At 42.4% G+C, this 23563-nt stretch overlaps 3 protein-coding genes across 4 annotated transcripts in view; all 3 read right to left on the bottom strand.

Moving 5' to 3' along the window:
- Positions 1 to 6777: 6777 nt before the first annotated feature.
- or41a3 (odorant receptor, family 41, subfamily A, member 3) lies at positions 6778 to 7993 on the bottom strand (the record flags this gene model as incomplete). Its single annotated transcript, XM_080748511.1, has 1 exon — positions 6778 to 7993. The coding sequence occupies one exon, from the start codon at positions 7991 to 7993 to the stop codon at positions 6983 to 6985; it is 1011 nt and encodes a 336-aa protein (XP_080604637.1). The 3' UTR covers positions 6778 to 6982.
- coa4 (cytochrome c oxidase assembly factor 4 homolog) lies at positions 7902 to 16358 on the bottom strand. Of its 2 annotated transcripts, XM_080748513.1 has the most exons (3): positions 16241 to 16358; positions 14545 to 14881; positions 7902 to 8015 (listed from the first exon to the last, which is right to left on the bottom strand). In XM_080748513.1, the coding sequence occupies exon 2, from the start codon at positions 14854 to 14856 to the stop codon at positions 14578 to 14580; it is 279 nt and encodes a 92-aa protein (XP_080604639.1). In that variant the 5' UTR covers positions 14857 to 14881; positions 16241 to 16358; the 3' UTR covers positions 7902 to 8015; positions 14545 to 14577. The 2 variants fall into 2 exon arrangements, with proteins under 2 accessions (XP_080604639.1, XP_080604638.1); XM_080748512.1 differs by lacking the exon at positions 7902 to 8015 and having other exon boundaries at positions 14050 to 14881.
- A 3553-nt stretch (positions 16359 to 19911) lies between these two features.
- LOC308304586 (uncharacterized protein) overlaps positions 19912 to 23563 on the bottom strand; it is a gene marked incomplete at both ends in the record, with an annotated part of 54645 nt that continues 50993 nt past the window's right edge. The window contains 3 exons of the mRNA XM_080749214.1: positions 19912 to 19980; positions 20732 to 22135; positions 22349 to 23406. Coding sequence (XP_080605340.1) covers positions 19912 to 19980; positions 20732 to 22135; positions 22349 to 23406 — 2531 coding nt within the window. The remainder of the gene's footprint in view (positions 19981 to 20731; positions 22136 to 22348; positions 23407 to 23563) is intronic.

The raw sequence follows: 23563 nt of genomic DNA, 5'->3' as shown, positions 1-23563 counted from the left end.
AGATCATCAGAGATGTGGACTCCTAAGAACTTGAAGCTGTCAACTCTCTCCACCACCGATCCGTTGATAATTATGGGGTGCAGCACTCATATACTGTAACAATGAAACACATTTCAACAACTGCTCCGATAAAAGCCTGTTCTATGACAGTTCTTATCCTGCTGGACTGGTTTATATTACTTTTGTCATACAAAACAACAGAATATACATTTGGGATTTTGTAATCTGTGTCCCAACAGTCTCGTTGCTGCTCATGAAATCAAAATCAAACTGTATTCATAATTCATGATATAGCACATTTTAAAAACGACTGGTTGACCAAAATGCTGTACAGGTCAAAATAAAAGTGCAACAAAAAGCAATACCATCAAATCTGTACCTATCGAAGGTTTGTCGATAAATGTGTGTAATCTGTGTTCATGTCATGTCTCACTGACTGACTTTCTTTTGATAAAAAATTATCAACGGAACATGACAAAGGCAAAAAGGAGCCTTTTGGGTGAAAACGTTTTGTTATTGTCAATTCTCAACAAAAAAGGCAGTAATTAGCAATAACAAAATAAAAATAAACACTAGAAGAAGTGCTCTTCCGAGCACAGGTCTCCACCAGCCACGCGTCCTGGTGGTGCTATAATAGGCCAATGTAAAAAGGGTGGCATGTGTTCTTCACCAATGTTCAACCTTTCATGGCGCCACCATGAAGCTGATTTGAACATTTTGTAGTGTAATTTCTTCCTTGGCCTTTTGCAATTGTGCGTGCACAATTTCATTACAATTGCACGCTGTGTTTGATTTGAGGCATTTTGTTCGAAACAGATCAATCCTACAAAGTTTGGAGGCCAATCTTAGCCAATCAGGATTGAATATTTAATACGGGACAGGTCCGTCTTGATCATATGACTGTAGAGATCATCTGTGTACTGATTTGTGTTGATTTTGGGTAAAATCTGAAGGAGTAATATCCAAAAATGTGTCTTACATAAGTGGGCCTCCTGGTGGCGCTATAAAAGGCTGTTGTGAAAAATACAAGGAAAGGTTTTTTTCCTTGGCCTATAGGGAGTGCGCTTACAAAGTTTGAAACTGATCGGTGGAGTTATAGGTAAAACCACAAATAGTTATAGTGCCACCATGAGGCTGATTTCAAAAATTTGAAGTGGCATTTCTTCCTCGGCCTAGTGGGAACGTGTGTGCGCGATTTCATGTTAATTGCACTCTGCGTTTGTGATTTGAGGCATTTTGTCCAAAACTGACCAATCTTACAAACTTTGAAAGCCAATCTCAGCCAATCAGGATGGAATATGGACAATCAGACAGATCCATGTCGATCACATGACTGTAGAGATACTGTCTAGCAATTTGCGTGATTTTTGGACAAAATCTGTAGGAGTACTGGACAAAAGGTAGTTTTGCACAAATTGGCCTCCTGGTGGCGCTAGAACAGGCCCATGTGAAAAATGTGGAGCAGAGGTTCTGAATTGGCATCCAGGGAGTGCGCTTACAAAGTTTGAAACTGATCGGTGGAGTTATAGGTAAAACCATGAATCGGCCTGTTATAGTGCCACCATGAGGCTAATTTCAAAAATTTGAAGTGGCATTTCTTCCTCGGCCTAGTGGGAACGTGTGTGCGCGATTTCATGTTAATTGCACTCTGCATTTGTGATTTGAGGCATTTTGTCCAAAATGGACCAATCTTACAAACTTTGAAAGCCAATATCAGCCAATCAGGATTAGCTGGGGCAAATCTGGTCAAAAATCATCAATTTCGTGCACTTGGTGCAAAGTTTTTGATTTTTGGTATGGTATTAGATATGGGTATAAGGTTTTCAAAAACCATCGCAAACAAGTTGGGCTCGCCCCCTAGTGGTCTGTTTGCAATGAATCAAATATTCGATAGATCAGTATATGGTTGAAACCCCAAATAATTGATAAGAGATTTTTCAATGGATTCTGTTACTATTGGGTATGATAAACAACATACTAAAAATTCAGGGAAAAATAACTACCGGAAAGGCACCATTTTCAAGATGGCGTCCACGATGGCTGCCGGGAGCTGAAAATGCCTATAAACTGGGTTTTAATGTGTAAAAATTCATAATAAATCTGCACTTGGTGAAGAGTTTTTGATTTTTGGTATGGTGTTAGGTATGGGTATAAGGTTTTCAAAAACCATCGCAAACAAGTTGGGCTTGCCCCCTAGTGGTCTGTTTGCAATGAATTCAATAGTAGATCTGTCAGTATATGGTTGAAACCCAAAATAATTGATCAAATAGATTTTTCAATGGATTCTGTTACTATTGGGTATGATAAACAACATAGTATAAGTTTAGGAAAAAATAACTACCGGAAAGCCATCATTTTCAAGATGGCGTCCACGATGGCTGCCGGGAGCTAAAAATGCCTATTTAATGTGTAAAAATTCATATAAAATATGCACTTGGTAACTAGCTTTTAAATTTTGACATGGTGTTAGGTATGGGTATAAGGTTTTCAAAAACTATCGCAAACAAGCAGGGCTCACCCTGGTGGTCTACAATATACTGACCTATCTAATATTTGATTCATTGCAAACAGACCACTAGGGGGCGAGCCCAACTTGTTTGCAATGGTTTTTGAAAACCTTATACCCATACCTAACACCATGCCGAAATTCAAAAACTCTTCACCAAGTGCATATTTTATATGAATTTTTACACATTAAATAGGCATTTTTAGCTCCCGGCAGCCATCGTGGACGCCATCTTGAAAATGATGGCTTTCCGGTAGTTATTTTTTCCAAACTTTTAGTATGTTGTTTATCATACCCAATAGTAACAGAATCCATTGAAAAATATCTTTTATCAATTATTTGGGGTTTCAACCATATGCTGACAGATCTACTATTGTATTCATTGCAAACAGATCACTAGGGGGCGAGCCCAACTTGTTTGCGATGGTTTTTGAAAACCTTATACCCATACCTAACACCATACCAAAAACCAAAAACTCTTCACCAAGTGCAGATTTATTATGAATTTTTACACATTAAAACACAGTTTATAGGCATTTTCAGCTCCCGGCAGCCATCATGGACGCCATCTTGAAAATGGAGCCTTTCCGGTAGATATTTTTCCCTGAATTTTTAGTATGTTGTTTATCATACCCAATAGTAACAGAATCCATTGAAAAATCTCTTCCATCAATTATTTGGGGTTTGAACCATATACTGATGTATCGAATATTTGATTCATTGCAAACAGACCACTAGGAGGCGAGCCCAATTTGTTTGCGATGGTTTTTGAAAACCTTATACCCATACCTAACACCATACCAAAAATCAAAAACTTTGCACCAAGTGCACGAACTTCACCAGATTTTCCCCAGCTAGATGGAATATGGACAATCAGACAGATCTGTGTCGATCACATGACTGTAGAGACACTGTCTACCGATTTGCGTGACTTTTGGTCAAAATCTGTAGGAGTAGTGTACAGAAATGTGTTTTGCAAACATCAGCCTCAAGGTGGCGCTAGAACAGGGCCATTTGAAAAAATGTGGGGCAGAGGTTCTGAATTGGCATCCAGGGAGTGTGTGTTCTCATTTTGGCAGCGACCGGGCCAACGGCGCCGGAGATTAGCTGTACACAAACTCGGAGGACGGACGGACGGACGCACGGACAGGGGCGAAAACATACTCTCCCCCTGCCTTCGGCTGGTGGAGACAATTAGGTTATCTGCTATGTATGATTCTATAGTGAGTGAATTACAGATATTTAATTTATTTTATCTTGGTATTTCTGCATCTTTTGAGAGTTTATAACAACAGCATTCCATACAGATGTTGCAGGGATATTCTGTCGACACATTAAAAAAAAAACTATTAAAGTGGCATAGGGGTTGCTATACACACAGGTACTGCCAACCACAATGAATGGTCAAATTGCAGTTTACTCATGGGTGTTTATTTTGAATTTATTTAAATGCCTATGTGCATTATGATGATAAACCTGAAGTGGTTGCTTGACGCTTCTAGGAAGATTATGGAAATTATAATTCTTTGTTTTTCTTCTTTTTTTTGTGTAGACACATTATGGTAAACAAAGTCTAAACAAATAATATGTGTGTACATTTAGACAAAATCAACCATATTGCAAAATATGTTTGCAATACGAGTTGTGAATGTCAGTGGTGTAATGCGTATGACTGGGTGCCTCAGGTGTTCCAGGTTAGAAACATTTTTATGGTCTTCATATCTAACACTGATCTTCTTGAGCACATGTGTGTTGTAAGAAGGATACTTTTTACGGCACATGTAAAGTCACATTTAATCTCAGATAAATCCCGGTTAAATCCATTTTATTTGTCATTGATAGAACTGTGCGCATGTGCGCAAACATTGTTTGGATGATGTAAAAAAATTTGGAATGGAATGTTCCTTCCTCCTTCCATTTTCTGTTCTTATTTCAAATAATGAAAATCCATTAGGCTATAGGCCTACTATAATACATCTGAACTGTCTAAGAAACAAATGACAATATGATTTAAGTTGTAAGGTTTTGCTAGAGAAGGAATCAGCCCATGCATGCAACCATGTATTCATTTATGTGCCTTCTGCTCTCTCCTGCTCCTCATTCCAGCTGTTATTATGAGGTGATGGTGACACCATATGGCGATGATGGGCACAGCCACTTCAATATGATTAAATAAACCCAAACACTTAAGACTAATGCAATTATGATTCATGCTACTGAAGGACGATGTCCACCGTCCTTCAGTAGCCGAACTAACTTAACCATGAACATTAAGTGATAATAAGAAACCAAAGAACACCTTTTTAACCTTTTGAATGTTCTCACCGTGTCTCCTAGGGTAGATACCCTCACAAAAACATGCAGTAATCCTGGTCTCTATAATGCCCTTTTTGAACATTGCCCCCCCCCCGGCCAGCCGGGGCGCCTGATGGAGGGGAAAGGAACTGGTTGGAATAACGTGTTCCTTCCACACGCAACATCCAAACAGGGGAAATCCCCACTGTCAGGCGAAAAGAAGCACTACTCATACATAGAAGTTGTCTCCCCAGGCATGGCAGATCGAGGGAGAGCAGAGCCCAGGTTTACATAGGCAATTGGCACTGGGTGAAAATGGGTTACAAAATCGTGGGATAAAAATTATAAAGTAAAAAAAATAAATTGGACATATAGGGGAGAGCATATTCAACATAAAGTGTTACACATTATTTACTCCATATTGCTGAGGAGTAATAATTTGCTTATAATATAATTTTCGGATTTCGGAAGACTTGAGCATGTTATTTTTATGATTATTATTTTTTAACCCATTCTCACTCCCTTTGTTTACCCTCCCGACGCCGTGTCTTTCTTTCCTTTGCTTCACCCCTGTGAAGTTTTGGGAGTGACTATTGCGTCTAGGGTGCGACGGAGAGTTTTTGGACGAGACAGAGTCTTAGTACGCATGCGCCGACATGTGTTTACTGGAAGATTTTTCACTAACGGCCGTCACGGGGAATCGAACCCCGGTCTCTGGATTTGTATCTCCATGCTCTACCGACTGAGCTAACGAGAGTGACTGGGAAGTACCTTTTTTTTTGTTATTTTATCTTTGACAAAACGTGAAATGATAACGTAGTCCCTTCTTTGAGCCACATTCGGAGGCGGAAGCAGTCCCCTGGTCAAGATTTACTATTCTGTCCATAACGGCACGTAATTCGGTAACGCGGCTGAGTCGGCTCATGCGGCGTTCCCACCGCTCGTCGCGGCAACTCGGCTCGCTATCGCTCGCCTCGGTGGCGACTCACGGGGGTCATCGCCGCCTGAGACGGCACCGCTCCGTCGTTTATAGTGGCGTGAACGGTAGCGACGGGTGGCTGGTAAACCAAGAAGCCTTCAGAGCGTATCGAATCCCGCATCAGGAACTACTTTTTTTTCTTTCTTCTTAGACCACCCAATGCGTCTAACCCTTGAGACATTAGGCAATCCGTCCGCGTCTATGGTGAGAAGCATTCGGTATTTAAGATCGCGTCGGTTGTATGACGCAATAGGGGTGAGAACCTGTTGTTTCTGTAGATGATGCCTTTATTCAATTGGATTCTATTTGATTGCGGAGCATCCTTAAATACTGGTTTTAACAACTGATTTTCTGCAAAAGAAGTCTTCACGTACTGCTCTGGAGTTTTATTTATTTTTTGTATTAATTTATTCTTGTCATTAGAGTCCTGACCCCATTGCAGGCGCAATGGGGTCAGGCAACTAAAACCATCTTTGTCTGGATTCTAGACATCTGGATAAATAGCATATAATTAGGACCTTTTGTAGTCCATATACTGGATGCGGTACATCAGAAGCAGGCAATCCTAATTCATTAACATCAATAAAACATCAGAAAACAACAACATTGTGATTTTGAAATATTTCAACACCACTTGGATATGACAAAATGAGTCTTATCATATCATAAAGAAATCCACCAAATAAATCAATATTAGAATGCCATAATTTAATATGATACATACCAAGAGATAGGCTGTAGATATATTTATATATTGATATGTAAATTGCATGCATGTAAGGCAAACTAAATGTATACAAATATTTGCACACACACACACACACACACACACACACACACACACACACACACACACACACACACACACACACACACACACACACACACACACACACACACACACACACACACACACACACACACACACATCCTATAAAAGACACAAGAAACAGGCAAATACATTAATTTACATGAATGAACATAGCTGATATTAATTTAAGGTTAAAAAAAAATCCACACATTTAAAGGAAGACTTGATCATGAAATAAATACAATTGTTTCATGCCTTTGATGGAAGGCACAAACTTTGCTTGAGAAATGTGGCTGATGATAAACAAAGCAACTATGGTTTCATGTAAAAACAAATGCCCTGCAGCTTACTGAGCATTTGCTCTGAGTTTAAAATCCTTCCACAAATGACTTTACATTTTAATAGGCTTGGCAACAACTTTCCTTTTTCTGACAAGTGGAAGGACCCTGACTTTGATCTCTTTGGTTTTCAAAGAGTACACGATGGGGTTAAGGAAAGGCGGGATGCACGAGGAGAGCGACAGACTCAAGACACGCTGGTCCGGATCAATTAGTCCTAGATAAAAACCAATCATAAAAATTGTGAAAATTGGAATGTAAAACACTGCGACAAGGACGAGATGTTCAATGCAGGTGGCCAGAGCTTTAGCCCGATTGTCCAGCGATTTCATCCTGAACACGGTCACTAGTATGGCGGTATACGTCAGCACAATTATAAGGAAGGGTCCAATAAGGAACACCAAGCTGAGAGTTGAAGCAACAGTCCAGTGCAGGGTGTAATCATTACAAGCAAGCCTAAACACAGGGGCATAGTCACAGAAATAGCTGAACACTTTGACCGACTTGCAAAAGGAGAGCCTCGTCATGATCGTGGTGGAAAATGTCATCGTCCCCAGGCAAAGGGACCAGATCAGCCCGACTACACAAGACATGCTTCTCATTGTGTTGATGGCGTGCTGGCGCAGCGGGAAACATATCGCGACCAAGCGGTCGTAGGCGAGCGCGGCAAGCGCAAAGGATTCGAGCGACACAAAAGTGTAGTAAAAGAACATCTGCGCCATGCACAAATCGAATGGCACAAAGTTATCCTTGGCGAGAAATGTCTTGATCATACTGGGAATAATGCACGTGCTCATGATCAAATCGATTAATGCAAGGTTGCCGACAGCCAGGAATTTGGGGGTGTGCAAACAGCGATTAAATGCAATTACGTAGATCAACAGACTGTTGGACAGGACTGTAACCACATAGACAAATGCTAGAAAAATAAAATAGATATTAATGAAAGGCAGAGTCTCAAAACCAACAATGTAGAAGCCTGGGGGATGAATGATAAGCGAGTCATTAACACCTGTCCTGAGAAAGGTCATAACTGAAATCCAAAGCTTCCAAAAGACACGCATCAATATGGAAATGTTCTCCAACCTAGGGAAAAAAAGAATGGGGGGAAAGTTCTATACAAGGCCTGAACACATTATTGTGCAATATTTTATGCTTTAAATATAAAAAAAATAGCAGATATACAAGATCACAGCGCGGCACCGAGTGCCACGCTGCGAGCTTGAAGATCTGCTATTTTTGAAAAATCTTGAGAATTTGTGCAAATCTTTGAATATTTTGACCCGATTCTATAATTGTCTTCTAAATCCTTCTAAGTTTTTTTTTTTTTTTTATATGTTTCTGTCAGTGGTTCTCAAAATGTTTCATGCCAAGGACCCCTAAAACTACATGTATTTGGCCACGGACCCCCATCTCAAAATATGTTGTTCCAGGGACCCCCCCCCCCCCCATCTCAAAATATTGTATCAGGGACCCCCCAGAAGCAAATATTTGAGTTACAAATGTTCACTTCCAAAAAGATATATTCAAAGACTTGCCAAAAAAAATAGCAGATCTACAAGCTCGCAGCGCGGCACTCGGTCAATAGTTAAAGCATTCAATAATTCTAGGCCTAAATGGGTTAAATAGCTACTACCAATATACATCAACACTTAATTACACTTAATGCACATTATAGTTCTGGATAATTCAAGTGCAGCGACAACAACAAAACAATGTGAATGTAGAACACCTGTGTTAGGGGTCCGATGAGGATTTGGATGAGGCGGTCTCCAACAGACCTGCCTATCTCTAACCTTAATCCATCGGAATATATATATAGGCTTTCTACCGGGCTGCCACATGAGATAAACTACGGCCCTCCAATTAAGTCGAAAAGAAGAAAACATCCTAAGGCACAGTGGCTCAACCCGAAAAGAAGAAAACATCCTATACAACTAACCCATGAGAGCACAGGATAGCTAATTAGTCCAAAATGTATCATACACTCTAGTCTAAATCATCTAATTATTCTTCCAGGTAAATTATCCAGTGATCATAGCAACCGCTTTAAAGACACACAATGTTTTTTGGGTGGGGGACTTTGTTGTTATACTGTTAGGCCTCATCTGTTAAGGCCTTCAAAAAGATAGAGAGCGACAGCAGAGACATTGTAGAGTTCCTTAAGTCAGTTGTTTCACTATTATGTTTGGCCTTTGAAGATATATCTGATGAGAAATATTACATTTGGATAACTTCTATATCAGGGGTCTTCGACAGGGGGTCCGGGACCCCTAGGGGGTCCTCAGAGTTACTACAGGGGGTCCTCCAAATCTTTGTGTGATAGGAACGTTTTTTTTTTTACTCCGTTTTTATATTAACCACTTAGCGTCCATATTCGGAGAACTTTAGCCAAAAATAGACGATCTACAAGCTCACAACCGGCTATTTTTGGCAAAGAGCTTTGGTGTAGAGGGGAAAAAGAGCAGACAGAGTACAGAGTGAAAGGTCAAGTATTGATGGTTCAAGTGGTTAAATATCTGAAAACACAAATGGACATGAATCCAAAATACACTGATGATTGTGCTGTCAAAAGATGAAACTATGAGGAATATATGAAAAGGTTGCGGGGGTCCCTGCTTCATCTCTCTCTCAACTAAGGGGTCTTTGGCCTGAAAATGTTGAAGACCCCTGTTCTATATTGTAAACAGAGGCTCACAAACATCATGATGGGAATCAGAGACGGTCCTGGTCAAGACATACAGTACAGTACAGGCCTACTGCATAAGGTTTTCTCAGGTTCAATCAATACCCTCCACTCCAGAGTTAGAGTCTAAAAGAGGTCATCACTGACAACTATACAGTCAAGTAATTTGGTTTCATCACATTGCAGAGACTACTGACAATTGATGTGTATACAATGAATCTTCAGGAAATCAGCAGTTTTGAAAGTACAGTAACAAGTCTTGAGTCATTCCCAAGTCCAATCTTTCTCATCTGCTACGTAAGTAAAGATGAGAACGTCCCAAGTTATAATGACCGAGTCATATCAAGTCCTACATTGGCTTTCGATTTAAGTGCTCAACAAGTCATAAAAGTTAAAAGTTGTTGCAAATCTGCAAATGTCTATTAAAACATCCGGCAGATAGTTTATTTTTAAATGTTTTTAATTAAATATTGTTTTTTGTGTTACAATTACCATCGCTAATATCACCATGTTTAGCCTACATACACATCATTCATAGCCTGATATGCCAATTCTTTCCCTTCGCTCTTTTTTTCTTGGGAGGAATAGTATCCGTTCTCTGTCTGTGGTGCTGAAATGATTTCCACAGACACGACTATTTCAAATGAATTCTGCTTTGTTAGATGTGAGAACTACGTCGTAATAGTATTAATGCAAAAGTTAGAGTTATAGGCTATTATGGTGCCATCATGAGGCCAATTCGAAATATTTGTTTCATGCTGATCCAATAGTGCCAGAGATATACGCTGTTCAGACTGACGCTAGAACCATAGACTGTATAAAAGATATGGACAAAGCGAAGCCATTGGTTTCTATGCAGTGCAAATTACACAATATGGGTCCTTGATGATTGAAGTTTCTTTATTAGGCTTAACCCCTTGAGATGTGGCATCTCGTTTTAGAGGGGTCCGGGACCCCTAGGGGGTCCTCAGAGTTACTACAGGGGGTCCTCCAAATCTTTGTGTGATAGGAACGTTTTTTTTTTTACTCCGTTTTTTTTTTTTTTTGGGGTTCTCCTTGGCATGGGTGTTGCCATCAGAGAGGCACCAGAGGATGCTATTGGCTGCCAACGGTCACGTGCAACCGCAGGGATACATGGGAGAATGTGGTCGGAGCCTCCCGAAATACAGCACACGAAGAAGAACACAGCCGGCTGGTATCAGTTTAGTTGGCCACGCCCCCCGCAACTTTATCATCAAGTTTAACATAAATGGGACCTTATTTTCACAAAACGCATATCATCGTAATTGAAAGGCAATTTTTAACTAGTGATAGGAACCATAAAGTATGTATGAAAGTGTTAATTAAGGTTAGAAAACGAAAGGGGAAAATGAATGGGGTACAATGGAGGACAATTCTTTTTGCGATCGGCCGGGGGGGAAAACAGCGCAACTAGCGGCCAATCATAGGAAGTTTTAGTTCCGTATTGGAATCATTTTAAATCGGCGGAACTATGCCCCTGGCTAGAACACACAAATGGACAGAGAACCCCTTTTGGGGTTTTTACCTTTCAAGAGGGGAACCTCTTTTGGGGTTCTTGTTGCTATGTACATGTTTAGAAACTTAGGTCAGGATTTAGAAGGCGTTTTTAGAATCTGCCTATTTAGAAGTCCTAAATTGGATAACAGTGAATGCTTATAAAGTATCCAATAGCCTTAAAAGTCCACTCTTCTTTTTAGTGGCCTGTTATGATGTCTGGGTATAGAGTAACAACGTTTTGACGTCGCTCGCTCATCCCCCGGTTCGCAGAAGCAATTTCTCTATGGAGAATAACATTGAGTCATCTTAAAATCGTCTCATATAAGCATTGTGGTCCAAAAATAAACAAACTGTCTCCGTGATGTTGTCTGGGAGGTGGCTCTGTATGGTTTATGAGAGTCAGTCACTAATAATTTGATACAGTCTGTTTCTGGTGAAAATGTAACTAATTCAGCGACAGTAACATTAGCGTTTTCTCACTATCAGTTGATTCTTCATATCCATACGAGTCAAACCGCTGTGATCATTTGTTTATGTTTGGAACACAGTTCTTATATGACGCGATATGAAATAGTCATGGTTATGTTCCTGTGATGGCGGTATGCTGCAAAAATAAATTGCCCTTTGGGATAAATAAAGACATTTGATTAAATGCATCTATTTTGTGAGTCCAACACAATCTCAGGATCACTGGCCATTCTGTGGACATGATCTTGCCTCCCATGTTGAATCATCTATATGTGTAAGAGTGTAAGATGTTTGGCAAGGAGTACATTCATTCAGGGAAAAGAACAGCTGTCTAAAAGAGTGGTTTAACACCAAAGCAAACTATATTAATACTTGGTATATTCTAATTTTTAATAAATAAAACATGTATGAAGTAAACACAAATATTTTTGCACGAAGTATGTTCTCTGTTTGGTGAGGATGAAATCTAATCTCTGAACTTTGCTCATTCTTATTATGCTCACTTTAGAGTTAGAAGTAGCACTTCACCATTGCACCCGAGGCAGAATTTAAGATCATTTTGTTTGTAAGGAACTCCTTTAATTGAAGGGAGAGGTGTCCCAATTTTCGAAGACCCATGACATGTTGCTGATGGCTATGTGCAATCCCAAGTAGGCCTGTAACAATATTACATAATGGCCTGATCACGATTAGTCCGAATCAAGGCAGAGGGCAGAGTGAGATGGAGGCAGATGATTCGCTGTGGCGACTGCTGAAGGGAACAGCCCGAAAGGAAAAGAAGTCAGAATCATTTTCATTCATCTGTATGAATTCATAGTACAGTCCAAGCTAACACTACTCTCCTAAGAGGCAGCAAAGACTGAAGCGATGAGGCTAAACAACAAACAGGAACTCCCAGTCCAACTACAGGGAGAGAACATCAAAGAGACTGACCGCTTCACATATCTCATAGCATACTTGGCAAAGATGGCGGCTCAGAATATGACATCAATAGCAGAATCAACAAGGCCAGACACGCCTTTACCATGCTGCGTCCCATCTGGAACTCCAAGGTACTGTGCCTCCGAAATAAGATCAGAATATTCAACACCAACGTCAAGTCAGTTCTCGTCTATGGATCAAAGATATGGAGATTGGAGAGTGACAAATATTACCACCAACAAACTCCAGGGGGGGGGGGGGGGGGGTTAACCCATTTAGACTGGGAACGCATTATTATGCGTTATTTTGTGCTTTAACTATTGAAAAAATAGCAGATATACAAGCTCAAGCTGCGAGCTTGTAGATCTGCTATTTTTGAAAAATCTTGAAAATTTGTGCAAGTCTTAGTTTGTTCGCTTGTATATCAGCTATTTTTTAAAAGCTAAAGTATAGAATAATTAAGGCCTCCTCCACCTTGGGCCCTAGTAACTCAGTCCCACGCCACTCCCCCCCCCCCCCCCCCCCCCCTTGTGACGCCCTTGCTAACACACATCCTGAACATCAGGTGGCCTGATGAAATATCAAACGCCAGCCTGTTGGAGAGAAGAAGAGGAAGTGGGGGTGGATCAGACACACCCTCCGCTAACCAACTGACAACATCATGATGCAAGAACTGGACTGGAATTAGGGAGTAGGGAGGCTAAAACAGAAGATCAGTCGAGAGTGAGGCAAAGACAACCGGACTACAGTCGACCCAGCTGAAGAAAACGGCCCAAAACAGAGTCTGGGTGTAATTGCGGCCCTATGCTCCATCTAGGAGCCTACAGGAATAAGTCAAGTATAAATTCATCTGTTGAAAGATGGCAGGGAAAATAACAGATCTACAAGCTCACAACACGTTGCACAAATGAGCCTCTAGATCGGTTATTTTCCCTATTTTATTATTTTATTTTTGAAAGTATAAAATGATTAAATGGCCTGTTTGGCCTTAGTATATTATATATTTTGATTACTGGAAATGACTGTTCATTTCCAGTCATTTATTTGCATGAAGTTATTCATCATATCTGCCCTGTGCCATCTTTGTTTGTGAAGCCTAAAAGGCAAACAGAAATGTAATTTTGATTTATATGTTCCAAAGTCCTATGCCAAAACACAATTAAATCATTGATCACAATTATTTGTACAAATGATCAACTAGAATGTCGTGATTGTGCCCCAATCCCAAGTGTGGGTGCATTGTCAATTATGGGTGGTCATGTTACGGCTTTGAAATAGCTTCAATATTTAACTTAATGCAAGTCAAGGGCTATGATCGAGCTAGCATTTGGCCATGTTGCAGCCACACTGTTCCCATGTGGATCTAATCTAATGATAAATGTTTTGCATTTTTAGAGTCAAAAGTTATTTCACTTGTTATATTGTGGAATTAGTTCCATTATTTGCACAAGTAACGTGCCAATGGCAAGTGGCAACCGTCAGGTCTGAGCTTCTATATAGGGCACAAACCTACTGGTGAGTGGGAAAAGACAGAAAAACTAATAACCAAGACAACTACTGTAACTGAAGTGAACAAATCTAAACATTTATTGATTCCAATTAAAAACCAACATGTTTCTACCTGGGGCAATATTTTGACAAGCAGAAGTATAGGGCATTCATATCATGTGACTCCACAATGACAATCCACAACCACCAGACAAGACAAGGGTAATTAATAATCGACCATCATTCAGCTATTTTACCCCAAGAGTTCAGTAGGTGAAGTTCATGATTACATCTATGACATTTCAAAAGCACAGTTAAGCACAGCTGTCAGCTGTGTAGAATGCACCAGGAAATGTGTAAAATATCACCCAGTTACTGGTGGAGAAAGCAAGTACAGTACACAGAAGAGTGAACTCTCCTAGTGTTGTGGGTCTGAAGAAGTGTCCACTGTCCACTAGAGGGCACCAATAACACATCCAAAAAAATGTCTGTGAGTTCATTCATACAAGTGGAACAGCATCAGGGATACTTCACCTTCTTTATTTTGATACTGAACCAGCTTTACTTTCACACTCCGCCGCCCTGTGTTGTGTGTTCGGGGACAGGCTCTGTGGCGGTCTGTCGCTGCTTCAGCAGCTGTTCTTTCCGTGAGTTCTGGAAGGCCGTCATGCAGTCTTTGAAGGTCTGGACCGGCGTCTGGCATTTCCTCCAGTCCTGGTGCTCCGCCATGCACTCCTGCACAGCGTAGTGCAGCTCAGCGCAGCCGGTGCGGGAGATCATGCGATCCACTGGGTCATCTTCTTCATCCTCGCTCCGGCTGCGATTATGGGGCGATGGCGACGCCATGAAGAGAAGATGCCTGTTTCAGTGCCTGTGATTAAAATAACACACAATTACTAGAGATTAATTAAAACACACTGGCGTTATCTATAGTGCTATATTGATGATTCTATGAGCTGGTGATCCCTTTTGTGTTCCTGTATGATAAAGAAATGGCTTCAGTGACCAAAGCAATCGTGCTGATGAATATAGTTCACCGTTTGTTCAAGCTCTGGAATTTTTAAAGCTTTTACATGTACAGCGTCTCTGAGAATGCACCACTTTTATATCCTCACAATAAGTCATCCGTGCCCAAATATTGAGTTATGTGCTAGTCGTGGGCTCGACTCGTGGCAGGCCAAATATGGTACATGATGTCAGATTGTCAACAATGGTAAATGCACTCACTCAGACTATTATTAAGAAACCTTGAGGACCAAACAAACCTGGATGACATGCACAGAATCAGACTACAAAAAGAAACACAACAGTGCAAAGTGAGCGGTGCAAACACGACACATGCGCTTATCTCCTTGTATGGGCCGTTCTGTCTGTGACGTCAGTTACCCTATGTGTATGAGCACGGAACTCCATACATGGAGATGGAGATCCATCATAATTATTTTTAGCTACCACACACAGTGAAATGTAGGAGCAGTTTGCACCACTCAAATAATAATAATAAATAATAATAATGATAATAATAAAGTAACTATCAGCAACATTTGGATTTCGAACAATTTGACTCCAGTTACGCCAAGGAATCTTCATTACATTTTTAATTATGTCTTTAAATCATGTCTCCCACAAGAGCTCAGTAGGAAATCTTGGGTCACATTTTTCAAACCACACGTACAACCCACACCTCAGCCTCAGGTTCTGTCCCCAAGAATGGGAAGGCACTGCATGTGTTTTGGTTTAAAGAGGGAGACATTTTATCCACTTGAAAACTTGAAATGGGACATTCTGCATAATGAGTACTAATGAGTACATAATTGGTACTTTTAGATAACAAAACGTTTGTACTTTTTACTCAATACATTTTAAATTCGGCACTTTTACTTGTAACTTGACTGAGTATTTCCTATATTGCAGTATTGATACTTTTACTTAAACCAAACTTGAGTACTTTTTCCACCACAGCACAAAGCCCACTTCCTAAAAGTGCCCACTTCGTTAGTGCCCTGTTCTCCCTGGCCCTGAGCCAATTACGTAAAAAGTGCTAAGGATCGCACAAGACGTATTTGGGAAGAAGGTCGCCAGTTAACAGGGTCACTGGGAGTGATCATAGGGAGTGATACATACAGTATCTGCATTCAAACTGATCTGTTAACTTGAGCCAAAATGGCGATATATCATATATGTCAACAAAACAAGCAGACCGCTAGCTATAAGCTGGTATTCAACGTACCTTCGCGTTGCGTTGCAGAGGTTAAGCTGTCAGGCGTGTTGTGTTGTCATTTAGATTCTAGTTGCTTTCATAACCACTAGCTTCTTCCTTCACAACGCCTTGCACACATAGAGTATATTGCACAACGCCCCATGCAAGTTGCAGGGGGACACAATTGAGCAACGGACTTGTCTTCAAGCGTAACCTTAAAATATGTTCTGACAACCATGCTGCCAAGCAGCCAACAGTTCCGTGTTCTTGATAAGGAAGGTCCTGTCATCAACTAGTCTTCTAATTTACTGGTTGATAGAAGAGGAAAGTACCGAAGTACATTTGTTTGAGTAGACTATATGTAGCCTACTTTATTTGAGTATTTTTATGTTTGGATACAAAAAGGGATATATCACTTTCAAATACAAATTTAAAACATAGAAACAGAAATACATACTACACCTCCAAGATTCCCATGTACCTGACAAACTACTTCTTAAAGGTCAAGGATGTTCACAATCACAACACCAGAGGCAGCTCCACTAATCATCATCAACGTAGATGTAGCACTAAACAAGGCTCTAACTCGTTCTCCTGCTACACCATCAACATGTGGACCGCCCTTCCACAAGCCCTAAAGGAGAGCAAATCCCTAGCCTCCTTCAAAATTGGTATGAAAAGTCACCTTCAGACAGCTGCTACCCGTGACTTGTAAATAGACTAAGCCCCCATGCCCCCCCCCCCTTTTCTCTTTTTTGTATTTGATGTTATGCTTTTGAAACTGATATTATCCTAGATAAAGTACTATGTTCTATCCGTCTGTCTTTCAATGTTATATGAGATACTTAAAGTGTGGTTCCTGTGGAAATAAGCCTCGGCTTTCTAGGATCTCCTTTTAGTTGACCTTGTACCAGTGATTTGTACTGTCATGAAACTGTACTTTTTTCTGTTGCAAACTTCTAATAAATTCTTCAATCAATCAAAATACATACAAAATAAAATAAAAATGTAAAGGAAAAATCACTGCCCCTCACACATTAGAATTCATAGTAGTTTGTTATTGCCTGTGAGGCTTGTTTATTTTTTATATATATTTTTGTATATAGGCCTATATATATATATAGGCCTATTTGTTTTTACTTTGTTGTCTAATTTTTTATATTTTCATTCAAATGTCCTAAATGTGTGAGTGGGTTGTGATTGTAGTTTTTCCATTTATTTTTTAAATGTTTATTTTATTTGAATTTGAAATATCCCTTTAAGTCAGATTTCAAATATAGTGAAAATAGATCTACAAGCTCACACGGTGTCTGTGGATCTGCTAAATTCACTATTATTGAGATTTATTTTTTAATGTCCGGAAAATCTTTGGTGTGTGTGATGTGTAAACAGTTATTAAATGCAATTATGTAGATCGACAGACTGTTGGACAGGACTGTATAAACACCAATGCTAGAAAAATAAAGTAGATATTAATGAAAGGCAGAGTCTCAAAAAACCAATGATGTAGAAGCCTGGGAGATGAATGATAAGTGAGTCATTAACATCAGTGATCAGTCCCGAGAAAGGTCATGCATGGGAAAGATCATAACTGAAATCCAAAGCTCCCTTCTGAAAGACACGCATCAATATGGAAATGTGTCTGTGGGGGGGAGTTGAAGAGAAAAACAAAAGCTCTATATCAAATATAGTGAAAATAGCAGATCTACAAGCTCCCAACATCTGCTATTTTCGCTACTATTGATATTTTTGTCTAAATGTCAATAAAGCAGTCCATTGATATTAGAAAGAAAATGTACATTTGAATACTTGAGTGTAGGCTACTTTTGAATAGTTAAGGATTCATAAACGCAAGTACTCCAGGACTTTAACTGAAATACAAACAGAGCAGCTTTCACTGGTAGTTGTTGTGGCCATATAGCTCAGTCAGCATGAGCTCTCACCTTTGGACCACAAGGTCATGGGTACGATCCCGGGCACCGCCAACTCAGCATTATGTGTAGCATATGGCTTGGGAGCAGTGAGTCTTGTGGCAAGTACTGGGAGCTGACGGTAGATGTGGCTCTCCATCTCCCAGGGGTCTAGTCTAGTGCATTGTAATGAGGACAGACCCCCCTTGTGTTACCGGATGATACTGAGAATAGAGGGTATGCGTGTAAGAGTGGCCAGACTCACATTAACAGCCAGAATAAACTGGTACTCTTTGTCAACACCTTACTTTCTTGGATTTGCAAATAAATAATTATAGTACACACCTTTTGATTCAAGTGTATTATTTCAGTATTATCATTAGCATTTCCATATATAATTATAAGACTTCCGACAACGCCACCTCTATAAAAGAGGAAAAGGAGATATATAATAATAACCCTTTTAAGACACACAGGTACGTTTTTCAGGTGTTCAGAGCAATATAAACCCAGGAGAGAAGGAGCCGGACACAGTATTTCCAAAGGTATAACAAGTTCTTTATTATCTAAAGTACAGGGGCTTCTATACGCCATAAAACCATTCAAAACACAAATAAAACCCTAACACTCCTAAATAGCGCTTCTAACTAAAAAACCTAAAAACAACCAACAATAAGATCACAACCCGGGTAATTTCCTCCCTTTATCAATTCCCACCGCACAATTAAAGTGCGGGTGCAATATTCGCCACTTAGCAATTTAAGGCGTATATATAATAATATGAATATTGCAAATCATTAGCTCAAATAGGACGTGTGTTATATATATAATACTAATAGGCGCAGGCAGGTATAATAATAATAATAATTATGATAATAAGCAGGGTGAGTAGAAGACGTGTAGAGGGACACAGCAACTCTTCAGTAACATCTACGTCTCAGGCCTTCGTATCTGCGAACAAGGAAAATAGGCCAGTATCCTTGTATACTTTAACTTATTGGCATAACTCAGGTCAGTGGCTTGAAGAGACAAATGGTGCACAGATTCTCTACTCACACGGAGGCAGCCAATGGCTGCCTGTGCGGGTATTGCGCACGACACCACTGTCACCACTGCGACCCCTCTAGTCAGCTCGGATAGAGCGGCTCGTCTCGGCTCGCCTGGTCAGGATAGATGGTCCGCGGGAACTTCACCGGTTTTGCTGGGCCACCGTGTTGTCTGACTCACTGCGTTGCACTGTGGAGCTCACTCAAGTTCATCATCAATAGTTCTAGGTAGGGCTCACTGCTCATGCCCTCCTGTGTCTGTCCTCAGTCCCTCATAACACTGGTCACCTCTGCCTGTTCACCTGCCTCACACACACGTCCTCCTCCTTTCACGTTCAGTAACAGAGTGACAGAGTCCCACTTATAAAGGCCGCCCCCTGCCCGACACTAGCCTCTCATTGGCCGGGCATGACGTCAGTCTCTTCTCATTGGCCGAGTAGCGGCCGCTGGTTAACCTATCAGGCTCTTCACACACACACATATCAGAAGGGGAGTTTCATGTAGGGAGAAATAACGTTATTAACACAAGCAAATAAGTAAATGTATAATAAGGGAAACATATAAAATAGCATTCACTTAACAGAAATAATAATAAAACACAAGAGTTTCCAAAGAAATACATTTTAACGAAAAAAAAGAATAACGCTGTCTTCCACCCCCTCACACTCCCCCCTACTTAAATCGCTGGCAGTCCCTGCAGCTATAGCTTAACCCGGACTATACCGCTGTGGTGGCTGTCCCAAATTTACTCTCCCCGAACGGCGCAGAGCCGTGGGGAAGAACCCATAACACTGCCTCCAGACTGGTCCAGTCGCTGGTGGTTGAGACACCGGCTCAACGCTTCCACCCAGCTCCCGAGGCGCTATACAGACTTTCAAAGCGTTTCGGTGCACCGTTCGATCCCGCCCTCCCTTCTCTGGCCGAATCCTATACACCACCCCCGCATCTCCTACCGTGCCCACTACTACAAACGGCTCGGGGTCCCACCATGAAGCCAGCTTCCCTTGGCCTTGTCTGTTCCGATTCCTCACCCACACTCGCTCACCCGGTACCAACGGTGGGATACCCGCCCGTTTGTCATACATGCGCTTTCTCTGCTCGGCCATACCTCCCATCCTATGCCCTGCAGTACGATAAGCGTCATTTAGTTTCCGTCTGTGATCATGGACCCAGTCTCCTACAGTAAGCCTATTTTGCTGAGCTTGCACTCCTAGCTCTACATCTACGGGGCGTCGCAGATGGCGACCAAACATCAGAAACGTTGGGGCATAGCCAGTGGCACTGTGGGGAGTGTTATTATAAGCGTGAACCAGTTCGGGGAGATGCTCAGGCCATCGGCCGTGCTTGTCAGCATCCAAAGAACGCAACAGATTAAGTAACGTTTGATTAAATCGTTCCGCGCCACCATTTCCGGCCGGATAATAGGGCGTCGTACGGCTCTTGGTAATACCATAATTATTACATAATTGTTGCATAAGGGCGGACTCGAAGTTGGCCCCCCTGTCCGAGTGAAAACGAGCTGGACAACCGAAAGGCTGGATTACATGGGTCCATAGCGCACGGACAGTAGTCTGAGCAGTTTGATCACGTGTCGGAATAGCCCAACTATATTTAGTGAATAAATCAGTTGCTACAAGGATATTCTGACAGGGGTCTGCTGGTCGCCCCAACGTGAGAAAATCAATCGCCACCACTTCTAGAGGGTAGGAAACTTCAAACGGCTGTAAAGGAGCCCTAGGCTCCATCCTAGTTTTCTGTAAGCCACAATTAACGCACCCCTGATGATAGCGACGTGCCTCCCCCTCCATGCCGTGCCAATAGAATCGTCTGCGGAGCTGTGCTAGAGTCCTATCCACACCAGCGTGCGCAGCGGCCACATGCATCTCTCTCCACGTCTCCTCCTGCCTGGAATTGGGACAAACAATCTGTAAGTATTCTTCTTGGGTATAAGGGTCAGTCACATGACGATACAATACCCCCCCTTCCACGCGCAGCCTCGTCCACTGCCGTAATAACTGGACCGCCCCTCTCGTCCAATTCCTCTTCTCCGTCAAGGTGGGGTGCGTGCCCCTCTCTACGCACCGCATCACCATTTGGATATCCTTGTCCTGTCTCTGCGCGCTCTGCCACTCACCAAGGCTGTTCGTGGCTGCAGGCGTCAGCTCCACCGCCGCAACTGTCGTAGGCTGTACGGGGAACCTGGACAAGGCATCAGCGTTAGCATTATTTTTTCCTGGGCGGTACTTGATATCGAACGTGAACGACGCCAGTTGCGCCGCCCAACGCTGCTCTATGGCTCCTAGTCGAGCTGTCTGGAGATGCGCCACCGGGTTATTGTCTGTGAAAATCGTGAAATGAGCTCCAGCCAAATAATCCTTAAACTTTTCCGTGACAGCCCATTTAAGAGCCAATAATTCTAGTTTAAAGGAACTATAATTAGCATCATTTTGTTCAGTGGGGTGCAAACTGCGGCTTGCATAAGCAATAACTCGTTCTCTCCCATCTTGCATTTGAGCCAACACAGCGCCCAGGCCTTGGTTACTCGCATCTGTATAAACCACAAAAGGTTGATCATAGTCCGCATACGCCAGTACAGGAGCTTGAGTGAGGGCACTCTTTAACGCATTAAATGAATTTTGACATTCAGTGGTCCACCTAATCAGCTGCTGTGAGGACTTATTATCAACGGAGATCCCAATTAACAGGTTATTTAGTGGCCGTGCAATGGCAGCAAAGCCCTCCACAAACCGGCGGTAATAACCTGCGAGGCCCAAGAACGCACGAACCTCCCGTACCGTCGTTGGAGTGGCCCACCCCCGGACTGCCACCAATTTGTCTGGGTCCGGCCGCACTCCTTCTCGGTCCACGACGTGGCCCAGAAACTTCACCTCACGTTGTAGCAGCTTACATTTGTCCAGGCGCAGTTTAAGCCCGTGTTTCCATAACCGCTGGAACACGCGATCCAGGTGCTGTAGATGAGAAGAGAAATCAGGGGAGTATATAATAATATCATCTAAATAAACTAATAAAGACTCGGCCACTTGGCCACTTAAACAGTGTTGCATAAGTCTCTGAAATGTGGCTGGCGCATTACACAGCCCAAAGGGCATTCGTTTAAACTCAAATAACCCCAAAGGGGTCGTAAAGGCAGTTTTTTCTTGATCCCGTGGATCCATGCTCACCTGCCAATATCCACTGGCTAAGTCAAGAGTCGAGAACCACTGGGCCTTAGTCAAGCTCGTCAACGTCTCTTCGATGCGCGGCAGGGGAAACGCGTCCTTGTGCGTTACTGCATTCAGCTTACGGTAGTCGACACAGAACCTCCAGCTGCCATCTTTTTTCTTCACCAGAACGATCGGCGCGGCCCACGGGCTACAGCTCTCAGTGATCACTCCCTTGTCCATCATGTCACTTAGCAAGATCTTCATCTCTTTATACATGGCGGGCGGCAGCGGCCGGTGTCGCTCACGTATAGGCGCAGCGTCAGCGGTATGGATCTGGTGTTGTACTGCCTCCGTCTGTCCAAAATCCTCGTCATGTACAGCAAACACCTTCTCCCACTTCGTCAGCATAGCCTGCAGTTCCTCTTGTTCCCCCTGGGGTAGATCAGTTCGATCGGCGAGCCCCTGGAGCTCCTGGGACAGAGTGCGCACGGGTCCGTCCTCCGTGGCACTCACCAGGGCGACCTCCACCAGGCCATCCGCAGACATGGACAGACTCAGGTCCCGGTCCCCCCGGACATCAGCATCCTGGACCGGATACAATTTCCCCAGCTTCTGGTACCGTCCCACGGTGACACTATAGGGAAAGGGATTACAGAGGCGAATAGGAACCCGCCCTCCCCGCACAGTGACCAAGGCGCGCGCCACCCCCAGCTGGTGCCTGTCCGTCAAGGCCTCCACCAACGCCTCGTAGTCAGTCCCTTGCGGGCCCCGGCGCGTGCGTCCCCATACAACCACTTCACTTTGAGCAGGTACTCGTATCTTCTGACGGCGACCAGGCCACACATAGCCCAAGGAGCCATCATCATTCGTCACCGTTTCAATGCGCTGGCAGGCAGCAAACGCATCTCTCCATAGAGAATTTGCTTGGCGCGGGGGAAAAGCAACCCTCCCAGGCCATTTGAACAGAGTACGCCAGCATGCACTTATTACATTCATGCCAATAATGAGCGGTTGCGTACAGTGTTCATCTTTAACAATGACGACCCCCCTCCACGGGATTCGTACTCCCTCCAATTCTAGATCAAATACCGCATAATTAGTGTAGGGTATATCCAGCCCGTTTGCTGCCCGTAACTTAAAAACGAGCGGCCCCGTCCCTAAATCAGTTTGGGAAAAGTGTTCAGTAAATAAACTCTGTTGCATTAAAGTGACTTGTGACCCCGTATCAAGCAG

The sequence above is a fragment of the Nannobrachium achirus genome (genome assembly GCF_963921795.1).
Source record: "Nannobrachium achirus genome assembly, chromosome: 19".
Taxonomy (NCBI): Eukaryota; Metazoa; Chordata; class Actinopteri; order Myctophiformes; family Myctophidae; genus Nannobrachium; species Nannobrachium achirus.
Note: the sequence above shows the minus strand (reverse complement) of the source record. Positions and strands in the feature narration are given on the sequence as shown.